The sequence below is a fragment of the Panthera pardus genome, unplaced genomic scaffold (assembly GCF_024362965.1).
Source record: "Panthera pardus isolate Hobbes unplaced genomic scaffold, ASM2436296v1 HiC_scaffold_3, whole genome shotgun sequence".
Classification (NCBI taxonomy): domain Eukaryota; kingdom Metazoa; phylum Chordata; class Mammalia; order Carnivora; family Felidae; genus Panthera; species Panthera pardus.
In genome coordinates, this window is record NW_026526876.1 from 55,140,305 (window position 1) to 55,158,119 (window position 17,815).

Below are 17,815 nucleotides of genomic sequence, written 5' to 3' on the forward strand. Positions count from 1 at the left end.
TATCAACCATACTTCAATTAAAAAAGAGAGAGAGGGGCTCCTGGGTGGCTCAGTCAGTTAAGCATCTGACTCTCGATTTTGACTGAGGTCACGATCTCAACGTTTGTGGGATCGAATCCCTCATAGGGCTCTGTGATGATAGTGCAGAGCCCGCTTGGGATTCTCTCCCTCTCTCTGCCCCTCCCCTACTTGTGCTCTGTCTCTGTTTCTCAAAATAAATAAAATGAAAAAATAAAAAATAAATTATAAAAAAACAAGAAGAGAACCACCATGTTTTAGACTATTTGTGTCCCACCTCCCCAAATTCATATGTTGAAGCCCAAACCCCCAATGTGATGACATTAGAAGGTGGGGCCTTTGGAGGTAATTTGTTTTAATAAGGTCATGAAGGTGGAGCCCCCACATTGGAATTCATGCCCTTAGAAGAAGAGACACCTTGGGGCACCTGGGTGGCTCAGTCATTTGGGCATGGCAGCAGGGGTGTCAGCATAGAGCCTGCTTGGGTTTCTCTCCCTCTCTCTCTGCCTCTCCCCAGCTTGCACGCACACACATGCTCTCTCTCTCTCAAAATAAACAGACATTAAAAAAAAAAAAAAAAAAGGAGAGAGACACCAGAGCTCTCTCTTCCCATATACAAAGAAGAAGTCATGTGGGCACATGGTGAGATAATGGTAGCTACAAGCCAGAAACACAGCCCTCACCCAGAAATGAATCTGCTGACACCTCAATCTTGGGTTTCCCAACTTCTGGAGTTGTGAGAAATCAATCTGTTCTCTACACCATCCAGTCTAAAGTATTTTGTAATAGGGGCACCTGACTGACTCAGTTGGAAGAGCATGTGACTCTTGATAGGGGTGTTGTGAGTTCAAGCCCCACATTTGGTGAAGCAAATACTTAGAACAACAAAACTTGAAGAAAAAAAAAAAGTGTTTTGTAATGGTTGTCCAAACTAAGATGAACTGCTCTAAAGCACTCCTTAAAAAAAAGTATAGCTCATAAATCAATAGTGGAAATCAATTCAAATCATAAAAAATACTCAAATAATCCACAAGTCAGGAAAAGCTAAACCACAAAACAACAACAACCAACAGATGGGACAAAGAGAAAACAAGTAACAGAACAAAAAACTTACACCCAAACATGTAACTATACTAAGTACAAACGGTTCAAGTACTCCAAGTAAAAGGCAAAAATTGTCAAAATGAATAAGATCCAACTATCTGCTGTCTACAAGAACTGCACTTCAAATATAAAGACACAGGTTAAAAATTAAACACTGGAAAAAGCTGCATCATTACTGGCAGGCAAAGAAGGCTTCAGGACAAAGAATATTACCAGGGATAAAAAAGGACATTTCCTAATAATGGGGTTGATTCCTGAAGAAGGCACAACAATGATAAATATATACACCTAATAACAAAGTTTCAAAAGACATGAAGCAAAACTCTACAGAGTTAAGAGAAATAGACAAGTCCATCATTATAATTGGTGGTCTCAACTTCCTTCCCTCAGGATGGAAAAAGCAAAGAGATAAAAAAAAAAATATGTAGAAGAACATAAAAGATTTAACTATTAACCAACTTGACCTAATTAGATCATCTAACAATTGCAGAATAAACATTCTTTTAAGTGCCCCTGGAACATTTTCATCAAGGTTCCATAAGTTGGGCAATATAACAAGTCTCAATGAATGTTAAAAGACTGAATTCAGAGAGTACGTTATCTGACCACACTGGAATGAAACTAAAAATCCTAACAATAGGATATCTACAAAATTTCCAAATACTTGGGAACTAAGCAGTAAACTTCTATTTTTTTTAAACCCAACATGGGGCTCAAACTCACAACCCCAAGATCAAGAGTCACATGCTCTACCTACTGAGCCAGCCAGGTGCCCCATGAACAGTAAACTTCTTTAATAACCCATCTATTGAGAAAGAAATCACAAGAGAAATTAGAAAGTATTGTTAACAGAATGAAAATGAAAATACAATCTATCTAAACTTATAGGATTTGCTAGAGCAATGTTTCAAGGGAAAATTACAGCTTTAATCCTTAGAGAAGAAAAAAATCCAAAATCAATTATATAACCTTCTACCAGAAGAAGCCAGAAAAGAATAAACTAAACTCAAGCATACAGAAGGAAGGAAATAATAAAAGAGCAAAAAATCAACAAAATAGAAAATGGATAAACAACAGGAAAAAACAATTGAACTAAAAGCTGGTTCTTTGAAAATATCAATAAAATTGATAAAACTCTAGCTAGTCTGGCCAAGAAAAAGAAACAAATATTCTCAATATCAGAAATGAAAAATGCATCACTATATATTATATACGTTAGATTATATATACAAGAGATAATGGAATATTAGGAACAAATTTATGAAAAAGATAAAATGGCTAAGTCCCTTGAAAAACACAAATTATCAAAACTGACATACAAAATGCAGAGAATCTAGACAGTACCATATCCATTAAAAAAACCTGATTTTATAATTTAAAAAATTCCAACAGAGGGGGCGTATGGGTAGTTCAGTGGGTTAAGCATCCAATTTGATCTCAGCTCTGGTCTTGATCTCAGGGTCATGAGCTGAAACCCCATGTTTGGCATAGAGCCTACTAAAAAAAAAGTGGGGGGAGGTTTCCTGGGTGGCTCAGTCAGTTAAGCACCAAGCTCTTGATTTTGGCTCAGGTCATGATCTCATGGTTCATGAGATCGAGCCCCACATCAGACTCTGGGCTGACAGCGCAGAACCTGCTTGGGATTCTCTCTCCCTCTCTCTCTCTCTCTCTGCCCCTCCCCTGCTCGTGTGCTCTCTCTCTCTCAAAATAAATAAATATATTTTTTTAATAAAGAAAAAAAATACTAATCTTGCATAAACTGTCAAGAAATAGAAGAGAACACTTTTGAACTCATTTTATGATGTCATTAGTTTTACCGGACAGAAAAAAACAAAGTCGTTCTAAGAGAAAAAACACAGATCTATATTCCACTACAAAATAAAACTACACATTCACTAGGATGGTTAAACTTAAAAAGACTGACAAAATTAAGTGTTGGCAAAGATATGAAGCAACTAGAATTCTCACAATCGATTTAGAAAACAGTCTAGCAATTTCTTATGAACATTCACTGAACATGTAACTCAGCAATTACATTCCTAAGTATTTATCCCAGAGAAATAAAAATATATTTCTACAAAAAGATTTGTATGTGAATGTTCACAGCATCTTCGTTTGTAATGGCCAAAAAATGAAAATAACCCAAATGTTTAACAATAGGTAAATTAAATTGATTATTCACAATAAAAGGCAAAAAAAGGCTCAAACTACTGAAACAACATAGATAAATCTCAAAAAACATTTTGCTAGACAAAGAAGCCAGACACAAGTTTATATGAAGTTTTAGAATAGTCAAGGGGCACCTGGGTGGCTCAGTTAGGCGTCCGACTCTTGGTTTTGGCTCAGGTCATGGTCTTGCGTTTCATGGGTTTGATCCCCGCATTGGGCTCTGTGCTGACAGTGCAGAGCCTGCTTGAGATTCTCTCTCTCTGCCCCTTCCCTGCTTGCTCTGTCTCTCTCAAAAATGAATAAACTTAAAAAAAAAATAGAACAGTTAAAACTAGGGGTGCCTGGGTGGCTCAGTTGGTTAAGCGTCCGACTTCAGCTCAGGTCATGATCTCACAGCTCACGAGTTTGAGCCCCGCATCAGGCTCTGTGCTGACAGTTCAGAGCCTGCAGCCTGCTTTGGATTCTGTGTCTCCCTCTCTCTCTGCCCCTCCCCTGCTCACACTCTGTCTCTCTCTCTCAAAAACAAACACTAAAAAAAATTTTTTTAGGATAGTTAAAACTAACCTAGAAAGATAAAAAACAGAAGTTAAAACTCTGGTTTGTCTAGGTTGGCATTACGGGATGGGGAATTTGCCAAAGCTTGTCAAACTGCACACATCTTGAGCTTTGTTATATATATTTATTATACATATCACAGTTTTATGGTGTGTAAATCACACTGAATTTCAATACAGTATGAATTTTTAAAAGTTTCTAGGGAACGGAACTGGGGCAGGGTGTGGCCAAACATCAATAATTTCATCAAACACCTTCCTGTTCTATTTCATTTAAAAACCACATGCATGAAATCATAGCAGAAAACTATCCCAACCTGGGGAAAGACACAGACATCAAAATCCAGGAGATACAGAGAACTATCATTTAGATTCAACAAAACCAACCATCAACAAGGCATGTCATAGTCAAATTCACAAAACACACAGGCAAGGAAAGAATTACGAAAGTGGCAAGGGAAAAAAAAGTCCTTAACCTATAAGGGAAGACAGATCAGGTTCGCAGCAGACCTATCCACAGAAAGTTGGCAGGCCAGAAAGGAGTGGCAGGATATATTCAACGTGCTGAACTGGAAAAATATGCAGCCAAGAATTCTCTATCCAGCAAGGCTGTCATTCAAAATAGGAGAGATAAAGAGTTTCCCAGACAAACAAACACTAAAGGAGTTTGTGATCACTAAACCAGCTCTGCAAGAAATTTCCAGGGGGACTCTCTGAGGGGAGAAAAGATGAAACAAAACAAAAAGGACCAAAAGCAACAAAGACTAGAAAGGACCAGAGAACACCACCAGAAACTCCCAACTCCACAGGCAACACAATGGCAGCAAATTCTTATCTTCCAGTACTCACTGTAAATGCCAATGCACTAAATGCTCCAATCAAAAGTAACAGAATGGATAAGAAAACAAGATCCATCTCTATATTGTTTACAAGAAACCCATTTTAGACCTAAAGACACCTCCAGATTGAAAGTATCTTCAAAGGGGCACTAAGGAATCTACTCCTGAAATCACTGTTGCACTACATGCTAACGAATTTGGATGTAAATTTAAAAAAAATAAAAAATAAAATTAAAATAAAAAAAGAAAAAAAAAAAAGAAAGTATCTTCAGATGGAGAACCATCTATCATACTAATGGTCACCAAAAGAAAGCCAAATAGCCATACTTGTATCAGACAATCTAGATTTTAAAATAAAGACTGTAACAAAAGATGAAGAAGGGCATTACATTATAATTAAGGAGTCCATCCACCAAGAAGATCTAACAACTACAAACATTTATGCCCCCAACATGGAACTCCCAAATATATAAATCAATGAATCAGAAACATAAAGAAACTCATTGACAATAATACCATAATAATAGCGGACTTCAATACCCCACTTATAGCAATGGACAGATCATATAAGCAGAAAATCAACAAGGAAACAATGGCTCTGAATGACACACCGGACCAGATGGACTTAACAGATATATTCAGAACATTTCATCCTAAAGCAGTAGAATATGCATTTTTCTTGAGTGCACACGGAATATTCTCCAGAACAGATCACATACTGGGACACAAATCAGCCCTTAACAAGTACAAAAAGATTGAGATCATACCATGCATATTTTCAGACCACAATGCTATGAAACTCAAAATCAACCACAATAAAAAATTCGGAAAGACAACAAATACTTGGAGATTAAAGAACATCCTACTAAATAATGAATGGGTTAGCCAAGAAGTTAAAGAGGAAATTAAGAAGTACATGGAAGACAATGAAAATGGTAACACCGCAGCCCAAAACCTCTGGGATGCAGCAAAGGCAGTCATAAGAGGGAGGTATACAGCAATCCAGGCCTTCCTAAAAAAGAATAAAGGTCTCAGGTATACAACCTACTTTTACATCTTAAAGAGCTGGAAAAAGAACAGCAAATAAAACCCAAAGCCAGCAGAAGACAGGAAATAGTAAAGATTAGAGCAGAAATCAATGATATCAAAACCAAAAATATAGAATAGATCAATGAAACCAGGAGCTGGTTCTTTGAAAGAATTAACAAAATTGATAAACCCTAGCCAGTTTGATCAAAAAGAAAAAGGAAAGGACCCAAATAAATAAAATAAAGAATGAAAGAGGAGAGATCACAACACGGCAGAAAGACAATAATATGAGAATATTATAAGCAATTATATGCCAATAAATTGAGCAATCTGGAAGAAATGGACAAATTCCTAGAAACATATAAACTACCAAAACTGAAACAGGAAGAAATCGCAAATCTGAACAGACCCATAACCGGTAAAGAAACTGAATTAGTAATCAAAAATCTCCCAAATAAACAAGAGTCCAGGGCCAGATAGCTTTCCAGGGGAATTCCATCAACCATGTAAAGAAAGGTAAGACCTATTCTTTTGAAGCTGCTCCAAAAAATAGAAATGGAAGGAAAACTTCCAAACTCATTCCATGAGGCCAGCATTACCTGATTCCAAAACCAGACAAAGACCCCACTAAAAAGGAGAACTACAGATAAATTTCCCTGATGAACAGGGATGCAAAAATCCTCAACAAGGTACTAGCCAACCGGATCCAACAACACATTAAAAGAATTATTCACCACGATCAAGCGGGATTTATACCTGGGACGCAGGGCTGGTTCAGTATCTGCAAATCAATCAGTGTGATACATCACATTAATAAAAGAAAGGACAGGAACCACATGATCCTCTCAGTAGATAAAGAGAAAGCATTTGACAAAATACAGCATCCTTTCTTAATAAAAACCCGTAAGAAAGTAGGGATAGAAGGATCATACCTCAAGATCATAAAAGCCATATACAAAAGACCCACCGCTAATATTATCCTCCATAGGGAAAAACTGAGAGCTTTCCCCCTAAGGTCAGGAACATGACAGGGATGTCCACTCTTGCCACTGTTATTCAACACAGTATTCGAAGTCCTGGCCTCAGGAGTCAGACAACACAAAGAAATAAAAGGCATCCAAATCGGCCAGGAGGAAGTCAAACTTTCACCTTCACAGAAGACATGATACCCTATGTGGAAAACCCAAAGATTCCACCAAAAAATTGCCAGAACTGATCCATGAATTCAGCAAAGTTGCAGGATATAAAATCAATGCAGAGAAATTGGTTGCATTTCTATACACTAATAATGAAGCAGCAGAAAGAGAAATCAAGGAATTGATCCCATGTACAATTACACCAAAAACCACAAAAATACCTAGGAGTAAACCTAACCAAAGAGGAGAAAAATCTATACACTGAAAACGATAGAAAGCTTATGAAAGAAATTGAAGATACCAAAAAATGGAAAATATTTCATGCTCACTGATTGGAAGAAAAAATATTGTTAAAATGTCGATACTGCCCAAAGCAATGTACATATTCAATGCAATCGCTATCAAAATAACACTAGCATTCTTCACAGAGCTAGAACAAACAATCCTAAAATTTGTATGGAACCAAAAAAGACCCCAAATAGCCAAATCAATCCTGAAAAAGAAAACCAAAGCTGGAGGCATCATAATCCCGGACTTCAAGATGTATTACAAAGCTGTAATCATCAAGACAGTATGGAACTGGCACAAAAACAGACACTCAGATCAATAGAACAGAATACAGAACCCAGAAATGGACCCACAAATGTATGGCTAACTGATCTTTGACAAAACAGGGAAGCATATACAATGGAATACAGTCTCTTCAGCAAATGGTGCTGGGAAAACTGGACAGCAACATGCAGAAAAATGAACCTGGACCACTTTCTTAAACCATACACAAAAATAAACTCAAAATAGATGAAAGACAAATGTAAGACAGGAAGCCATCAAAATCCTCGAGGAAAAAGCAGGCAAAAACCTCTTTGATCTTGGCCACAGCAACTTCTTACTCAACACGTCTCCAGAGGCGAGGGAAACAAAAGCAAAAATGAACTACTGGGACCTCATCAAAATAAAAAGCTTCTGCACAGCGAAGGAAACAATCAGCAAAACTAAAAGGCAACCAACAGAATAGGAGAAGATATTTGCAAACGACATATCAGATAAAGGGTTAGTATCCAGAACCTATAAAGAACCTATCAAACTCAACACCCAAAACACATATAATCCAGTGAAGATATGGGCAAAAGACATGAATAGACACTTCTCCAAAGAAGACATCCAGATGGCTAACACATGAAAAAAGGCTCAATATCACTCATTATGAGGGAAATACAAATTAAAACCGCAATAAGATACCACCTCACACCTGTCAGAATGGTTCACATTAACAACTCAGGCAACAACAGATGTTGGCAAGGATGCAGAGAAAGAGGATCTCTTTTCCACTGCTGGTGAGAATGCAAACTGGTGCAGTCACTCTGGAAAACAGTATGGAGGTGCCTCAAAAATTTAAAAATAGAATTACCCCACGACCCAGCAATTGCACTACTAGGTATTTATCCCAGGGATACAGGTATGCTGTTTTGAAGGGGCACATGCACCCCAATGTTTATAGTAGTGCAATTGACAACAAAGTATGGAAAGAGCCCAATGTCCATCGACAGAAGAATTTTGATAAAGATGATGTGATATATATATACAATGGAGTATTACTCAGCAATCAAAAAGAACAAAATCTTGCCATTTGGAACTATGTGGATGGAACGAGAGGGTATTATGCTAAGCAAAATTAGTCAGAAAAAGACAAATATCATGACTTCATTCATATGGAATTTAAGATACAAAACAGATGAGGGGCACCCGGGTGGCTCGGTCGGTTAAGCGTCCAACTTCAGCTCAGGTCATGATCTCACAGTTTGTGAGTTCGAGTGCTGCATCAGGCCCTGTGCTGACAGCTTGGAGCTTGGAGCTTGGAGCTTGGAGCCTGGAGCCTGCTTTGGATTCTGTGTCTCCCTCTCTCTCCATCCCTCCCCCACTCTCACTCTGTCTCTCTCTTGAATATAAATAAACATTAAAAAAAAAACAACAGATGAACATAAGGGAAGGGAAGCAAAAATAATATAAAAACAAGAAGGGGGACAAAACATAAGAGACTCTTAAATACAATGAACAAACTAAAGGTTGCTGGAGGGGTTGGGGGATGGGCTAAATGGGCAAGGGGCATTAAGGAAGACACTTGTTGAGATGAGCACTGGGTGTTATACATAGGGGATGAACCCCTGTAATCTACTCCTGAAATCATGATTGCACTATATGCTAACTTGGATGTAAATTTTAAAAAATAATAAAAACCACATGCATATATTAACTTATTACTGTTTAATTTGTGTCATCATAAATAGTGCATATAAGATTAAATCTTCTGGGACATATAACATGATATGTACATTTAAAATAAAATTGCCTCGGGACACCTTGGCTCAGTATGTTGAGCATCCAACTCTTTGATTCTGGCTCAGGTCATGATCTCGCAGTTTGTAGGATCCAACCTCACACTGGGCTCCATGCTGGGTTGGAGCTTGCTTGGGATTCTCTCTCCACCCAACCCCCCACCCTCCCGCTGTGTGTGTCTGTGTCTCTCAAAATAAATTTTAAAAATATTTTAAAAAATACAAAGCAACAACCCAATTAAAAAATGGGCAAAAGACTTTAGAATAGACATTTTCCCAAAGACGTAGAGATGGCCAACAGATACATAGGATCCTCAACATCACTAATCATCATGGGAATGCAAATCAAAATCACAGATTGGCTACTATCAAAAAGACAAAAAATATGAAGTGTTGGCAAAGATGTGGACTAAAGGGAACTCTGGTACACTGTTGGTGGGGAATGTAAATTGGTGCAGTCACAACAGAAAACAGTGTGGAGGCCCATCAAAAAAATAAAAATCAAACTACCATATGACCCAGCAATTCCACTTCTGGGTAGGTACCTGAAGAAAATAAAAATACCAATTCAAAAAGACATATGCACCATTATGTTCAAAAAGCATTATTTACAATAGCAAAGATAAGGAAGGAAACCACATGTCCATAAACAGATGAACAAAGACACAGACATAAACATAGACACACACACACACACACACACACACACACACACACACACACACAGAGGAATATTACTCAACCATAAAAAAGAAATTTTGCCATTGTGACAACATGGATAGACCTAGACAGTATTACGCTAAATGAAATAAGCCTGACAGAGAAGACAAATAACATGATGTCACTTACATGCTGAATCTATAAAATACAAAATAGAAACAGACAGATACAGGGAACAAACTACTGATTACAAGAGTGAGGAATGATTGGGGCTGTGGGTGAAATTTGTGAAGAGGATTAAGAGGTTCAGGCTTCCAGATTTAAAAAAAGAAAAAAGGGTCATGGGGATGTAATATACAACACAGGGAATTTAGTAACAATGTAATAACTTTGTATGGTGACAGACAGTAACCAGATTTATCATAGGGATCATTTCCTAACCTATAAAAATACCAAATCACTATGATGAACACCTAAAACTAATAGAATATTGTGTGTCAATTGTACATAAATTTTAAAAAATACAAAGCAACAGAATGTAGTAGTCAAGGGCACATCCATCCAAATATTCACCCCATTGACAAATTATTTAACCTCTCTGCACTTTAATTTCAGTGCAGATGCAGGTAATTATAAAAATCTACCTTATGGGGTTACTGTAAGTACTGAGTATTATACATAAAGTATCTGGCACAATGGAAATGGCAAAAATATTAGTTCCCTTCTCCTTTCCTTATATTACCCAGTAACTTAAGATACAAACGCTATTTATCCTGTTTACCACAGTAGTTACATGCATAATCTCTTTTTTTATGATGTTAGCTCTTGCCCCAAATGTCTCTCCTATTTATGTGTCAGTTGCATACCCTTTGGGCCGGTGTCTTTTGAACTAAAATGATACTACTTGCTTTAGCTGATAATCAGAGTTGGCAAAGGTGCTCCACACTCAGTCACCACAAACACAAAAATTTTGTCGGGTTACCTGGGTGGCTCAGTCAGTTAAGCGTCTGACTCTTGATTTCAGCTTAGGTCATGATCTCAGTTTCTGAGTTCAAGTCCCACATCAGGCTCTGCACTGACAGCAGGGAGCCTGCTTGGTATTCTCTCTCCCGATCTCTCTGCCCCTCTCCAGTTCATACATAAGTGCACACTCTCTCTAAATAAATAAACAAATAAGTTAATAAACTGAAATTAAAAAATTTTTCTTCTTGGGGCGTCTGGGTGGCTCAGTTGGTTAAGCATCTGACTTCAGCTCAGGTCATGATCTCATGGTTTGTGAGTTTGAGCCCTGCGTCAGGCTCTCTGCTGTCGGCATAGAGCCCACTTCAGATCTTCTGTGTCCCCTGCCCCATCTCCCCCTCCCCCACTGGTTCTATCTCTCTCCCTCCCTCCCTCTCAAAAGTAAATAAATAGGGGCACCTGGGTGCCTCAGTCGGTCAAGGGTCCAACTTCGGCTCAGGTCATGATCTCCCGGTCTATGAGTTCAAGCCCCACGTTGGGCTCTCTGCTGTCAGCTCAGAGACTTCATATCCTCTGTCCCCCTCTCTCTCTCTTCCCCTCCCCCGCTCGTTCTCCCTATCTCTCTCAAAATAAATAAATAAACTTTAAAAAAACCCACAGGTACTTTAAAATAATAATATTTTCTCTGACATAGGCCATAGCAACATCTTGCTGGCTATGTCTCATGAGGCAAGAGAAAGAAAAGCAAAAATAAACTATTGGGACTACATCAAAACAAAAAGTTCCTGCCCAGCTAAGGAAACAACAAAACTAAAAGGCAACCTACTGAATTGGAGAAGATATTTGCAAATGACATCCAATAAAGGCTTAGTATCCAAAGTATATAAAAAACTGACACAACTCAACACCAAAACCCAAATAATCCAATTAAAAAATGGGCAGAAGATATGGACAGACGTTTCTCCAAGGAAGACATACAGATGGCCAACGTGCAAAAATGCTTAGTATTACTCATCATCAGGTTAATGCAAATTAAAACCACACTGAGATATCACCTCACACCTGGATGAGGATAAGGTGAGAAAGGAATCCTCATGCACTGTTGGTGGGAATGCAAACTGCTGCAGCCACTATGGAAAACAGTATGAAGGTTCCTCAAAAAGTTAAAATAGAACTACCTTAGGATCCAGTAATGGCACTACTGGGTAGTTACCCAAAAAATATGAAAACACTAATTCAAAAGGATATATGAACCCCATGTTTACTGCAGCATTATTTACAATGGTCAAATTATGGAAACAGCCCAAGTGTCCATTGGTAAATGAATGGATAAAGAAGATACGGTACGTATATATATGATGGAATATTATTCAGCCATAAAAAAAGAATGAAATCTTGCCATCTGCAACAACATGGATGGAGCTAGACGGTATAATGCTAGGCGAAATAAGTCAGTCAGAGAAAGACAAATACCATACGATTTCACTCATGTAGAACTTAAGAAACAAAACAAATGAGCAAATGAAACAAAGAGAAAGAGAAAGAGAGAGAGACAGAGAGAGAGAGAGACAGACAAACCAAGAAACAGGCTCTTAATTATAGAGAACTGACAGTTACCAGAGAGGAGGTGGGGGGGGATGGGGGAAATAGGTGATGGGGATTAAGAGTGCATTTATCATGATGAGCACTGAGTAATGTATAGAATTGTTGAATCACTCACTATATTGTACACCTAAAACTAATAGAAGTATGTTAACTACACTAGAATTAAAATTAAAAAAAAAAACTTTTTAAAAGCTGGAAAGGAAGCAAGAACAAGAGGGAATATGCAATGATGGGAATGGGGGGGGGGGTACACTGGGTGGAAGTGAGTAGTCCAGGCAAGAAATGATGATGCCAGGGTGGATGAAAGAGAAGTAGATGTATTTAAGAGAAATGTGTGGAGGTAAAACCAAATTCGGTGATGGACTGGACATCTAAAGTGATGGGAGTCTGTAAGAAGAATGATTCTACAATTTCGGGCTAGCATACCTTAGTGGACAATGGTGCCATTCATCCCTTTAGGGAACACCAAGAGGCCCCAACTTACTAAAATAATGGATCTACTTTGGGATATGTTGAATTTAAAATCTCTTTGAGGTATCGGGTGGGCAGACAGAAAATAGAGGTTTGTCTTTCAGATAAAGGTGGCTCCAGAGGTGCCTGGGTGGCTCTGTTAGGCAACTTACTCTTCGTTAAGTCACAACTCACAACTTGTGAGTCCAGGCCCCGCATGAGCCCTGCATAGGGCTCTGTGCTGACAGCCCAGAGCCTACTTGGGATTCTCTGTCTCTCTCCCTCTCTGCCCCTCTCCCGCTAGCGTTCTGTCTCTCAAAAATAAATAAACAAAAAGTTTTAAAAGGTGGTTCCGGACAAAGACACTTGTGTGCAACTGACATATAGATGGTAATGGTATGTCTTGGTAGAAGAGGGCCTAGAACATAACCTTGAGTAAACAACCTACAATGAGGGACCTGCAAACAAGACGAGGAAAGATCGGGCAAGCCAAGCCAAAAAAGCCAAAACATTAAGTTAAGAAGTAATGCTCAACACACTCAAACGCTGCTGAGAACTCTGTTGGTTAAGTTGAAAACTGAAAAGTGGCTGTTAAATTTAACAACTAGGAGGCACTGTTAACTTCAGCCAGCGTTCTTTCTATAGCGATCGAAGGGAACGATGGATTGGAGTCTGCTAATGGGTTAACCCGAGGTGTGCTGAAACGACAACTCTCGAGAAGTTTGCTGTGGACAAGGGGAGGGAAGGAGACAGAGACTAGCCAAAGGAGGGAGATGGGGGACAAACAAGTTCATTTTGCTTCGTTTTCTTAAGTACAAAAAACACGGGCATATTTAAAAGAGGACAGGAAAACTCCTTCGAGGAGAAAGTGATGATTTTAGGGAGTCACCCGACGGTTTCCTGTCCCACCCCCGTTATCTTCTCCCGCGTTCTCTACCCATAGCCTCCAGCCTCTCTCGCCTTCTCCACCCCGACACGGCCAGGGCCCACAGCTACCCCGCGGCCCGCTGGCCCGCAGGCGTCTCCTCACCGCAATGGCCCCCTCGCTCAGGTGGCCCCCCATGCCTCCGCCGCACCAACTCCCGCGGTCCGGATCCTCCGCAGCCCCTGTTTCGCTCCCGGGGCCCCGCGCGCTCCAAAGCTATTGGGCCAAGGAGCTACAGGCACCACCCCCGCTTTCCGACATGCGCAGGGCACGGAGGCGGGCTTAAGGGCGGAGCAGCCACCGCGTTGGCCGAGGAGCTGCGAGCAGCCCACGTGACATGCCTGAGCACTGGTTCAGGACCTAGTCTCCCAAGCGGCCTAGGGGCGGGGCCTGGGCCGCGGGGCGCGCGGAGGATGACGCGAGCGCTAACCAAGGGCGCGAGGTGCAGTTCCGGAAGCTTGCCGAGAGGCTTCTCGGTGGAAAGCCTGGCTCGGCCTTTGGCGGGCCGACTGGAAGAGAGAGCTGTTCCCTGATAACCCTGCTGCTGGCCATAGTCAAGCAGTAACTTGACTACTTTCTCAACCCAGGGCGGAGCTCCCGCCGGTGCTAGACCTTGAGCTTGGCACAGTGGGGATCTCTGAAGGTAAATAGAATCCAGTCCCTGCCCTCAGAGGAGAGTATGGTCTGTCCAGGGAGTTACCACAGTGAGGGGTCCTCACTCCAAGTAGACATGATATGGGCCTCAGGAGAGACACAAAGTGTGCTGCGATCACAGATGGAAAATCAGCGAAGGCTTCCCAAAGGAGGTGCCATTCAAACTGAGCCCTGAAGGGTGTGTGCAGGTTTGTCAGGTGGACTGTAAGTGAGGATAAGGATGCGCCTGGATGAATGCGAAGCCTATGCACAAACTAGAGAGGTGAATAGCCTGGCAAGCTGGGGATAGCTTTAAGTAGCTCAGGATAGTGGGTTACAGAGGAAGATGACTTAGGCATTAGAAAATGAGCCAGGGGTAGGGGTGCCTGGGTGGCTCAGTCAGTTAAGCATCTGACTCTTGATTTTGGCCCAGGTCATGATCTATCTATCTCACAGTTGGTGAGTTCAAGCCGTTTGTCAAGCGCCTCGCTGACAGTATTGAACCTGCTTGGGAGTCTCTGCCCCTCGCCTCCTCGCTCTTTCAAAATAAATAAATAAATTTTGAAAAAAAGGAAGAAAACAAGCCCCAGGTCAAATAGTGAAGGATTTGTACTGGGCTTCCCTAAATGCTTGGAGGAGCATTGATTAATTTAAGGCAGAGGATGGACATCTGTCTCAATATGAAGGATGAGTTGAATTTAGAAAGCCGGGTAGGGGACTGAGGGCATGGAAACTAGTTACGCCAGACAAGAGATGGTGAGGACTTGAACTAAAGGAATGACCTGGGGATTGAAAGAAAAAAACTGAACTATACATAGAAACATTTGTTAATTTAATAGTTGCTGAGGAGAGAGAAAAACCTGGGATGTCTCAGTTTCTGACTTGAGCATCTTGGGAGATGGAGGTCTAAGAGGCAAGCGTCCTTTGTGGAACAAAGTAGGCCTTCAATAAATATTTCTGAATAAAAGGATGTTCAGTGTGAGAGAATATAGATCCTCAGCATGTAAAGTACAGAAAAAGACCACAAGAATTGATTTGGTTGTTTCCCATTTGCTTGAGTGAAATCTTGATTTTTCTAGGATTGTGCATTTGTAGAAATCTGAATTCTTTATTTTCTTATTCATTTTATAGACCTAAAGTAGGATGGATCTGCCTGTGGATGAGTGGAAATCATATGTATTTCAGAAGTGGTCTTTGCTCCCGAAGTCCATTCAGGTCACAATCTCTACCGCAGAGACTTTGAGCGATATCTTTCTTCACTCCTCTTTGCTTCTTCAGTAAGTGAATGAAAGCTTTAACCAGGGAAATGTTGGCCTCGAAAATGTTCTCTTTTGCCATTTTCTCTCAATTTCTATCTCTTTTTCATGGAAGGATTAAGTTCAGATTTTTTTACATTTTGGAGCATTCAGCAGTTCTTGCTATTTCCAGTTTTCCCTCACCTACTGTTATAGAACAGACAAGATAGCTTTTTTGGTGTTTTGGTTTCAGTAAGCAATGCCGTGCTGTGGAAAGTAGGCTGTGAACTTTGCCATCTCCCAAAAGATATAGTGGAGATTTACTAGCTGCATATAGAAATTTATAAGCGCTCACATTTAGAAAGGACTTTAGGAGTCATATATTCAAACTCTCTTGACTACCATCCTCAATAAGAAATTCTATTTTATATCATAACCTAGTACATACATACGTATACAGAAAATTACAACAAGAGTTTCCCAAAACTTCATTCAGCGAATTTTTATTGATCACCTGTTTTGTGTCAGACACTGCTATATGCTTAGTGAACAAAAAATACATCAATGAGGGGTGCCTGGCTGGCTCAGTCAGTAGAGCATGTGACTCTTAATCTCAAGGTCATTCAAGCTCCACATTGGGCAGTAGAGCTTACTTTAAAAAAGGAGAAGGGGGGGTGGTGTGCGGGCCTGGGTGGCTCAGTCGGTTGAGCATCCGACTTCAGCTCAGGTCATGATCTCACGGTTTGTGAGTTCAAGCCCTGCACTGGGCTCTGCTGACAGCTCAGAGCCTGGAGCCTGCTTTGGACTCTGTGTCTCCCTCTCTCTCTGCCCCTCCCCTGTTTATGTTCTGTCTCTCTCTCTCTCTCTCTCTCTCTCAAAAATAACCATTAAAAATTATTTTTAAATAAATAAAATTTATTTTAAAAAAAATTTTTTAATGGTTATTTATTTTTGAGAAGAGAGAGACAGAGCATGAGCAGGGGAAGAGAGAGAAAGAGGGAGACACAGAATCTGAAACAGGCTCCAGGCTCTGAGCTGTCAGCACAGAGCCCGATGCGGGGCTCGAACTCCCGGACCGCGAGATCATGACTTGAGCTGAAGTAGGACGCTTAACTGACTGAGGTGCCACCCAGGCGCCCCTAAATAAATAAAATTTAAAAAGGGGGGTGCCTGGGTGGCTCAGTCAGGTAGGCAACAGACTCTTGATTGTGCAGAGGCTGCTTGGAATTCTCTCTCCCTCTCTGCCCCCCCACCACATGCACATGCTCACTCTCTCTCAAAATAAATAAATAAACTTAAAGAAAAAAAAGAAAAGAACCTTACCACTTAAAAAGAAAGAAAGAAAAATACATTAGTGAATCCAAAATAGACACAGAGCCTTACCCTTGAGGAGCATAATTGTGGCAAGGAGAGACAGACAATAAACATAAATAAGCACATATAAGGATATAGTATGTTAAAGGTGCTAAGTATAGTAGAAAAAAAAAACAAAAATAGAACAAGATAAGGGAAATAGGCAGTGCCAGGAGTGAGAGTGCAGGTTGTGGTATTAAACAGTGTGATCAGGGGCACCTGGGTGACTAAGTCAGTTAAGTGTCCGACTTTGGCTCAGGTCATGATCTCACTGTTTATGAGTTCGAGCCTCTCATCAGGCGCTGTGCTGACAGTGCGGAACCTGCTTGGGATCCTGTCTCTCTCTGACCCTCCCCCATTTGTGCTCACTCTTTCTCTCTTTCAAAAATAAATGAATAAACTTAAAAAAAAAAAAACACCTCTGAATAGTGTGATCAGATATGGTCTCATTGAAAAAGTGGAAGTTGAGCAAAGTCTTGGAGATACAGGAGTTAACAAATTAGATATTTGAGAGAAGAGTACTCCAGACAGAGATCCCAAGGCGGGATGTGTCTGGCATGTTTAAGCAACAGCAAGAAGACTAGTGTGCATGAACAGAGTAAACCAGAGGGAGAGGAGCAGGAAATAATATCAAAGAGGTAATGAGACATGCATGGGGGTTGGGGGACAGCAAGTGGTACAAGTCATGTTGGCCCTCCTACGTGCCTTTTCTTTTTACTCTGAGTAGGAAATTATTGCAAGGCGTGGTAGGCAGACTTCTAAAGATGATGCCCCCTCCCCAACACTCCCAAGTCAGTTGACCTTGATACACA

General features: G+C 40.4%; 2 protein-coding genes across 4 annotated transcripts in view; one reads left to right on the forward strand and one right to left on the reverse strand.

Moving 5' to 3' along the window:
* The window catches only part of RPA1 (replication protein A1), a 73,793-nt gene extending 59,752 nt beyond the window's left edge, over nucleotides 1-14,041 (reverse strand). Inside the window, exon 1 of the mRNA XM_019429596.2 lies at nucleotides 13,888-14,041. Within this exon, the coding sequence (XP_019285141.1) occupies nucleotides 13,888-13,920 (33 nt within the window). The 5' untranslated portion in view covers nucleotides 13,921-14,041. The remainder of the gene's footprint in view (nucleotides 1-13,887) is intronic.
* A 134-nt stretch (nucleotides 14,042-14,175) lies between these two features.
* The window catches only part of SMYD4 (SET and MYND domain containing 4), a 69,518-nt gene continuing 65,878 nt past the window's right edge, over nucleotides 14,176-17,815 (forward strand). Inside the window, exons 1-2 of one of the 3 annotated variants that reach the window (XM_053892968.1) lie at nucleotides 14,176-14,425; nucleotides 15,547-15,692. In XM_053892968.1, the coding sequence (XP_053748943.1) occupies nucleotides 15,559-15,692 (134 nt within the window). In that variant the 5' untranslated portion in view covers nucleotides 14,176-14,425; nucleotides 15,547-15,558. The remainder of the gene's footprint in view (nucleotides 14,426-15,546; nucleotides 15,693-17,815) is intronic. The other 2 variants (XM_019429595.2, XM_019429593.2) reach the window with 2 other exon arrangements.